The 9,244-nt window shown below is 45.6% G+C and overlaps 1 protein-coding gene across 1 annotated transcript; it reads right to left on the bottom strand.

Annotated features, from left to right (window-relative positions):
* Positions 1 to 4,277: 4,277 nt before the first annotated feature.
* LOC121812605 (zinc finger BED domain-containing protein 4-like) lies at positions 4,278 to 5,781 on the bottom strand. Its single transcript, XM_042215223.1, has 3 exons — positions 4,684 to 5,781; positions 4,404 to 4,622; positions 4,278 to 4,285 (listed from the first exon to the last, which is right to left on the bottom strand). The coding sequence occupies exons 1-3, from the start codon at positions 5,258 to 5,260 to the stop codon at positions 4,278 to 4,280; spliced, it is 804 nt and encodes a 267-aa protein (XP_042071157.1). The 5' UTR covers positions 5,261 to 5,781.
* Positions 5,782 to 9,244: the final 3,463 nt, after the last annotated feature.

Here is a 9,244-nt window from a genome sequence, read left to right as displayed (position 1 = left end):
TCTGAGGGCTCCTCGGGCCCTCCAGCGAAAACGGTCTCAGAACCAGTGGGCACTGGAGCCCCTGGCACACACAGGACAGAACCAGCAGGTGCGGGGACCTCTGGCAGGGAAGCGGCCGGGCCAGCGGGTGCGGAAACCCCTTGCTGAGGAGCGGCCGAGCCAGCGGGTGCGGAAACCCCTGGCTGAGGAGCAGGAGAGCTCACAGCTGGCTCTGGGTGCTGTGGCTGCAGGTCCGGGAACTGAACGGGATGGTGGACAGGCGACTGGGAAACGGGAAGCGACTGGACTACAGTGCACTGGGCAGCAGACTGGACTACAGAAGAGTGAACGACAGACTGGACAGGCTGGAGGACGGGCGACTGGGGGACAGGCTGGAGGACGGGCGACTGGGGGACAGGCTGGAGGACGGGTGACTGGGGGACAGGAGCAGACTGGACTACGGGGGACTGGACAGGAGCAGACTGAGCTACAGATGAGTGAACTGACGGGGCTGGAAGCTGAACAGCAGGTGAGTGAACTGACGGGGCTGGAAGCTGAACAGCAGGTGAGTGAACTGATTGGGCTGGAAGCTGAACAGCAGGTGAGGGGACTGACTGAATTGAAAGCTGAACAGCAGGTGAGGGAACTGACTGGAGTGAAGGCTGAACAGCAGGTGAGGGAACTGACTGAATTGAAAGCTGAACAGCAGGTGAGGGAACTGACTGGAGTGGAGATGCTAAAGGAGGAACAGAGGTAGGCGAGGCTGACGACGGAGCTGAGGTTGGTGTGGCTAATGGCTGAGCTACAGACTGAGCTAGTGACGGGGATAAAATTACGGCTTGGGCTAGTAAGGCTGGTGCCTGGGCAGGGGACAGTTCAGCTAATCTAACGAGGGATAGTGCGAGGGCGTGAAAGGCTGGGTCAGGAGGTGGATGAAGTGGTGACGTAGCAGGTGAACCGGTTAGCTCTTCCAAGCCTCCAGGGAGCTCAAGCTGGGTTCTGGTTGCCCTCAGCCTGGGCGCTGGGACGGGCACGGAAGGTGGCTGGACACCAGTCACCCCCACCTGAGAAACAGAGGCGGGTGTGGAGGTAGACCAGGTCGCAGCTGCCCTCCTCCTGGGAGCTGGCACTGGTGTGGGCGTAGACTGGGCCCCCGTGCTGGTGGGAGATGGCTGAAAAATGGGTGTGGAAATAATGACGGTGTGTGTGTTACTGGCAGGTTTATTGGAGATTGTTCTGGTTTTTCTGCCACCACTATTTACAGTCTTTGGGGAAGAGCAGAAAAACTCTTCCCAGTCCACGTCCTCGTCTAGGAGGGAGACACCCCATGAATCAGAAGGGAGTCTATGGTGCGTTTCAAGTGGGTAATCAGATGGTGAGTGCGAAAAATGGTCACTGAAGCTCACCATCGGGAGTGGCTGAAAGTAGTCCGTTTTATTGCGGCGTGTGCGCCGCTTTCTCCGGGAAGAGGCAGCAGGCGGGGTACGCAGCCGAGCCTCTGGCACGGGAGCCTCCATTGAGCCGAGGTGGTAGGCGGAGCCGCTGTGCCATGGCGAGGTTGAAGGTCCGGTGGGTAAAACGGCTGGCGGGCGAGCGAGGAGCGGAGCAGCGGGAGAGCGAGCGGCCGAAGCTTGGCCTGCGACACCCACTCTCCGCGGCGAATGCTCCGATGCAGTAGAGGCAGCAGGCGGAAAAACGCGGCGTCCTCGAGGCCCGCCCAGAGCCAGACGAGTCCCTGCGAAGACGTGCTCTCTCTCAGCGAAGAGCCGCTGTTTTCCCCTAAGCCCCTCCGTCCAGCGAAGGAGCGCTGCCTCCTGCCGCTCGAAAAGTTCAGAGTCCGCTGGGTCCACAGCGCGGGGTCGTGTCATTCTGTCAGGAGTAGTGTCGTGGACGAGAGAAGGAGGACCCAATCGCTGGACTCACAGGCAGGTAGGCGAAGGTGGATGTTTATTGCCGAAGGAGTGAGCAAACAGTACAGAGGGAGGAAATGGCTGGCTGACTGGCTGACTGAATGAATGAATGAATGAGTGAACAAAGGATTGGCTGGCTAACTGAACATACATACGACACTAACATCAGACGTACATCAATGACACGACAGAGAACTGGTGAAACGAGGAACTTAAATACACAGGTTGAATGATGACAATGATTGGAAACAGGTGAGTACAGGGCTGAACATAATCTGACTAATGACACGGGAGACAAGCTGACACGGGAAAAAACAGGAAGTGAGAACATTAATGTGGCGAACTAAACTGAACATGAACAAACTGAAATCACTGGGTCAACAACCCAGGAACCCTGACACAAACACTGGAAGCAATGCACTGGGAGCAAAGCGCTTTAAGCATTTTTCAAGTTTCAATTCTCTTGTCAGAATGGTGGCACCTGTCTTTCACACATTATCTTTTCCCTTGCCCATTCAACTGAAGAAAGCAGCTTTAATGGGTGGCATATATGTTATAAGCAGTCTACTGTAGAGCAACTGAAGAAGAGAAGGAGATTTGTGATCAGAACTGTCCACTCTGAAATCTTTTCCTGAGGGAATTAAGTGCATTTCAAAGAAAAGGGACCTGCCAACATATAATGCCAACTGAGGGAGAAATGTGGGAAGATTAGAAGCAAGAGAGCACATAGTACAAGAGGCCGCTCATAATGTGTAGTAGTAGACAATTTCTGCTAACTAAAGAAGATCACATACTTTTCGCAGTTGAGTTATTACTCCTTAAACTTGAAGAGAATTCAACTTTCTCATTTTGAATCTTTTTGAAAATACTTAACTGTTTAGCTAGCTGAATAAACAGTTTCATGGAAAGAGAAGCCAGAATGCAGCGCTTTAAAGGTTAAAACAACAAATTCAATTTGAGTCTCGAGTTAATAGAGAGCCAATTCTAATTCTAGAATTGGAGAGATGAAGAAGAAGAAGTACTCATTGCAATATGGGAATCCCTTAGCAGCTGATAACTATCGCAGCATAATTAAGGGAGGATTCAGGGTTATCTGATCCAGGCCTAACTATATGCGTTAGCAAAGGGAAAGTTTTAAGCCTAATCTTGAAAGTCGAAATAGTGTCTGTCTCCCAAATCCAAACTGGAAGCTGGTACCATAGAAGAGATGCATGAAAACAGAAGGCTCTGCCTCCGATTCTACTTTTAAATACTCTAGGGACAACAAGTAGGCCTGCAGTGTTTAATATGTGCATTAAAGGACATATCCTGGTCAAAAATTACTCCAAGGTTCTTCACAGTGTTAATAGAGGCCAAGGTAATCCCATCCAGAGTAAGAATCTGGTTAGATACTGTATTTCTAAGATTCTCAGGGCCAAGTACAATAACCTCATTTTGATCTGAATAAAGAAGCAGAAAATTAGCGGCCATCCAGGTCTTAATGTTTTTAAGACATTCCTGCAGAACGAGATGGAGTCTATTAGATAGATATGATACAAACCACTGCAGTGCAGTACCTGTAATACCTACAGCATGCTCTAATCGCTGTAATAGAATATTATGGTCAACAGTATCAAACTGTCACGGTCCCCGTGCCTCACTGGCTGACCCTGTATTAGGCAACACATTTTTATTTTTGTTCTTTCTCTCCCTCTCCCCCTTGCCGCAGCAGTGCTCATTGAGGGCTCCCGCCCCTGGCCCACACACCTGTGCTCATCATCACACCTGTCGCTGATTGCTACAATCAGAAGAGCTTCTTAAGATGGCAGGCCTGCGCTACTCATCGCTAGTGATGGTGAGATGAAGCCTCATGATGAACTGAAGCTTCCCATCCAACTGGTCGACTCATGGTTCGAAGCATTGTGATGATTCATTTGCTCTACTGCACCATCAAGTGGACAATTCAAGTGAAACGGGCTCAATGATTATAATGATGTGATGTGTAAACCTCTAAATAAACCTCTAAACTGAATAAATAAATTGTTTTTTATGGTTATTTATCCCGAATATTGTCTCAGTATGTCTGATACAAAAGAGAAAGTGGAAACTATCAGTACACAGTTTTTGGGATGATTGTGTAACTGTGTAATCATGCTCATGTACAACTCAATAATGACACAAACTAGTGTGTGGCGCTTCAAGTTGAATGAATAAAGAAATTACTTTTGTTCATGACACCAATAACTGAACTCTAAATATTAGTTATATTTAATATTATACTAATTTTATATTATATTAATTTAATTAATGTTTGTGTATAATAAATTGGCAGCTTAACACAGGAATGTACATGGAAACAAAAAGGGAGGGACCTGTGATGTGAATGTGCTTGTGACTTTATAACAGTGCTCATGACACTAGGGAAAATTTTTCATTTGTTTTTATTCAAAAATAGCAGCTTTTCCACAGTGCTGGGCTTAAAACGGTTTCTCTTTTTTGAGAGGATTTCTCCTGCTTTTGAAAATATCCTCTCACAGGGCACAGATGAAGCAGGGGTTGCAAGAAAAACCATAGCAAGTTTATACAAGTTTGGATAAAGAAATTTGTGTCCAGCCCAGTACTCCAGCGGATTCTCCAGTCTGCCGATATTTGGTTCATGGAGGTATTTCTGTACTTCAGCTGTTGCATCAGCAGTAGCATTTGGGGTCTTTGTCTCCAGAACAGTGGTGTCAAAACGATGCCACAGTTTGCTACCTAAAACAAACAGAATGTAAGTAACTAAATACAATATAGTAATCGAAATGTGCTCATATACCTTGAGTCACAGGCTGAGAAGCTTTTGATGATGAGGCTGCTGCTGATGAGGCTGCTGATGAGAAGGCCACGTGCCGCAAAATAGCAGTACATTCAAAAATAAGTCTCTTCTCAGCATCCATTGCTTTATTTGGGCTAAAGAAGCCTATTTTTTTTAACCTTGGATCCAGCAATGTTGCCAGTGACATGATGCTCATTGACTGCAATGTGTAGAGCTTCTCCTTTAATTGTCTCCTTAGACACTCAACCATGGTGGAGCTCTCTGGAGTTAGGACAACTCCCATTTCCTCTTCATGTAGTGCATGGTGCAACATTGTTAGAAGTGGAATTACTTTGGATCCAGACACTCGCTTTTCCTCTGACAGCTCAGTGGTGGCATCATTAAATGGGGAGAGTATTTTAAGACATTCTGCCATAAGGTCATACTGTTCAGAGGATAGTGGGCAAATATCAGTGTGCAGGCCAGCTAACGATGCTCCAATAGGTTCCCTGAGTTCATGAACACGTTGAAGCATTTGGAATGTGCTGTTCCAACGTGTATCCACCTCTTGAATTAACTTCAGTGCAGGCCGGCCCATTTGCTCCTGCACCTCTGTCAGCCTCTCCTAGAAAAACAGCCAACACAAACTGATTAATTCAAGCTGTGTTACTGCAGCAGCACCTTAAAGCAGTAATGAAATAATGGAACAAACCTTAGCAGTTGTACTGCTCTTGAAATATCCCACTATCCTCCTACAGGTAGTCCGGATGTCAGACAGCGTCGTGTGTTGATCAAGAGCTTTTTTGACCATTAGGTTTAATGTATGTGCCACACAATTACTGTGACGCAAACAAAGTTCCTTAGCAAAAGCACCCATGTTTGCTGCTCCATCAGTCACATAACATGTAACTTTGTCTGTAATGCCCCACTCTGACATGAGCGCTGCTGTTACTCGTGACAAATTGACAGCAGTATGTGCTTGAGGGAAGTGCTGAACACCTAACACTACAGAATGCAATGCAGTGTTAGAGTCAATGAAATGGCAGGTGACGGCTAGGTAAGCCTCTGTGTTAATGGAGGTCCACATATCAGATGTCAAACTAACTGCAGAAACCTTGGCCACAGTCAGTTTTTCTTTTTGTTTGGACTCTTTGTATCCACCATAGCTTTCAAAGCCTAAACAAAAGAAGGTACAGTACTTAATATGGAAATAAAGGCCAAATGGAAACATGCTTCATATTTTAAGATACACACCTGCGCCTTGTGGGGAGAACATAGTTAGGGTTCAAAACGTTAACAAGCTTCCTAAACCCACTGTCCTCCACAATAGTGAAGGGCTGGGAATCCTCTATCACCATATTGACCAAGGCCTCATCCACATCATTCCTCTCCCCTGATACAACAAAAAAAAACATTAAGAAATTACATATATCAGTAAATACAACCCAAATATTAATGAATTACATGGGGAATATAAATGTATCAAATGACTGTATCCTTAAAACCTACAAAAGCTTGGTCCACCTTGGTTAGTCTCCTTGTTCTCATGCAGGGCTCTGTAATGCCTCAGCATAGATGAGGTGTTGTTGCTGTATCCAAGTTCTTTAGAGCACAGCAAACACATCACCTTTTAATAAACAAAAAGACAGAAATCTGATTATAGGATCTGTGGTGTGGTTTATTTATATTATGGTACTTATCATTTCTTTATTACAGTGTGTATTAGGAGAGATGACATCAAAATGTTGCCAGACAGGGGAAAATTTTCTTTTCCTTGCTGGTTCCATCGAGGGAGGAAATGCTCAAGTAACTATGTAACATGTACGTAATCCAATTCCACAACACGATGTGATGGGGGAATCAGCTGTGTTTTGCTGCCCATTTTATTTCGAATCTGGCGCGAACCGGTGAACCAGTTCCCGAATCAGTCACGTGTTACGGACTACCCGCGAGGCCTCGAACGTCACTGCATACGTAACCATCGCAAGCCTCGATACGCGCTTCAGAAAAACGCCCGACGCACGATTCGAAGCTTCGACACACAGGACACATCACTACTCATCACTACTCATCGCTGGAATGTTGAGCCACCAGCGTCAGTTATTCTGCGATCAGCAAGTCTCAGTCTGTAAGTCTCGATCTTGTACTAATTGGATTTTCTGTGTGTGTGTAGATCTTCTCTGGACCCATCCCTGTATCTTTGAGCGAGCGAGTGAGCGAGAGAAGTGTGGGAGGAAAGGAGTGGGACTGTAGCCGAGAGAGTGGAGTGTGGTTTTGGACCCTTCCCCCTTCCCCCCGAACACTTTGTATATATTATCACCTGGTGAAATCACTGTAAATAAACACACTGTCTGCTTTTGCAAAGGTCTCCTGGTCTGCGCCTGAGTCTGTCTACAAAACGGTGTCACAAACGCTGCATTGAGGTTTAGCGGGGCAAGAACAGAGATGAGTTGACTGTCAATTGGCGAAAAAGACACTAAATGAATATCCATGGTACAGAAAGTAGTTGTAGCTAATGTTACACTTGTGAGATGATTAAGAGTCATTTTTTCTCCAATGGTTAAAATTTTGCATGTGAAGAAGTTCATGAAATCATTACTAGTTAACATTAAAGGAATGGTTGGCTCAACAGAGCTCTGACAGAGCTGAAGACAAACCTCGGGTTTCCCTTATGTTCTTCAATTAGTGATGAATAGTAAGATGTTCTAGCTTTACGGAGGTCTTTCTCATAAACTATTATTCCAGGCGAAATGAAGATCTTCTAAATTTGTGATACGTCATTTCCTCTCCAACTTATGAGTTACCTGCTTTAAGGTTTGTGATTGAGAATTATACCAGGGAGTGAGGTACTTCTGATTTTCTCTGTGTAAACTCTGTGGACAAGGCTAAGCATCAGGCTTTCAAATGAATTAAAAGTCTGTCTTGGTCTTTGGTTAATTAATAAGGTGGTGTGAAAAATTGCTGCCACACCGCGTTCTCAGCCTGTTAGTTTGGCCTCGACCTAGAAGAGAGAGACCTCATGTTTAATAATCCACATTTCAGAGTTTGATCCCTGATGGGTGTGTGGCCAAGTGTGGAAAAGTGATTAGACACATGAACAGGTTGGTGGTGTACATGGGGCTTCTGTTTAAGACTGTGCTTCCTCCTTACGGTCACCCAGCCGACCTGTTTCCCCTGCTACTTGGGACAGTCTGCTAGGAGACAGCTAGAGGGGCCTACACTACCTTCAGCTGCATCAATTACAGGGGCCTAACTACAGGTTTTTCAAGGGTGCGAAGCCAGGTCTCCAATTTAGTGATCATGGCCTCCAGAGCTGCAAATAGGTTACATTTATTACAAGTATCATTACTGCTAAAGGAGGTTGAGGAGTAACTGAACATCTGACTCAATGAGCAGGAAAGTGCAGGAAGAACAGCTGAAGAGGCCATGCTGCTAGTGAGTCGGCTACGAGCTAAGCTAAGGTAGCGAAACCCTAAAAACACAGTACTGTGACTAGAAGTTAACTAGTGAATACACAGAAAGTGTGCTTCGGATGAAGCATGTGAAGTTTACACTGTGAAGAAGGTATCTATAGGTTTTTGATTAAATTGCTACACAGATAAGCTACATGATGAAGGGCTTTGATGGAAATTATTTCTTTGACTGTACTTTGTCTTTCATGGTTTGGTTGGTCTTAATTGCCCCTTGGGGATAAATAAAGTTTTTTTTGACTTTGACTTAGTTGTGGAATGCTAGCATGAAATAATTTATCTGCACAGTACTCCCACATAGCAAGTGAGAGTAGCTTGCTAAAAGGGTGCCATTAGCAACAGGGATTGATAGTTGTTAGCAACTGAATAAGAGCAGGGGGACTGCGTTTTTTCTCAGACACAAGAAAAAAATTGAAATATTTGTGTAACTCTTAAACTTGCACAGCCTGCCCCAGTGAAACCCATATGTGAGAAACACTGTGCAATATAATCAGGGTTAGAGGTGGGGTGGTAATCGCCTGCGGAGAAGATAGGAGCACCTTGATGATATATTTAACAATCTTAATAACTTAACGTTGGTGGCTAGTTGGTTTAAACACTCTGTTTGAGGCAACAGTAAAAACTACTGAATGCTTGATGAAAACGTCCTCACTCTTTTTAGAAATTAATTCCTGCTGGTGGTATGATTTCTCAAACATCTGGGTGGTATTAAAGGTCCCACTGAGGTCATTAGTGTTGTGGACACCCTGGAAAGCTTAAAGACGGTGTCATTCTGACACTATACCTTGTTGTTTTGTTGATTGTGGCTCAAGAGTTCGGAGTTTGCCTTGTAATTGGAAGGTTGCCGGTTCAAGCCCCGGCTTGGACAGTCTCGGTCATTGTGTCCTTGGGCAAGACACTTCACCCGTTGCCTATTGGTGGTGGTCAGAGGGCCCGGTGGCGCAGTGTCCGGCAGTCTCAATTCAATTTTATTTATATAGCGCCAAATCACAACAAAAGTCGCCTCAAGGCGCTTCAGAGATACAGAGAAAAACCCAACAATCATATGACCCCCTATGAGCAAGCACTTTGGCGACAGTGGGAAGGAAAAACTCCCTTTTAACAGGAAGAAA

This window comes from Haplochromis burtoni, unplaced genomic scaffold (assembly GCF_018398535.1).
Source record: "Haplochromis burtoni strain Fernald_Lab_line unplaced genomic scaffold, NCSU_Asbu1 Contig_685, whole genome shotgun sequence".
Classification (NCBI taxonomy): domain Eukaryota; kingdom Metazoa; phylum Chordata; class Actinopteri; order Cichliformes; family Cichlidae; genus Haplochromis; species Haplochromis burtoni.
Note: the sequence above shows the minus strand (reverse complement) of the source record. Positions and strands in the feature narration are given on the sequence as shown.

Bases quoted from the DNA above. Each gene is read 5' to 3' on its own strand.
- LOC121812605 (XM_042215223.1), bottom strand. From the start codon at position 5,260: ATGGGCCGGCCTGCACTGAAGTTAATTCAAGAGGTGGATACACGTTGG. The intron at 4,623-4,683 runs GTATATGAGCAC...TGTTTGTTTTAG, and splicing joins TTCTCAGCCTGTGACTCAAG to GTAGCAAACTGTGGCATCGT.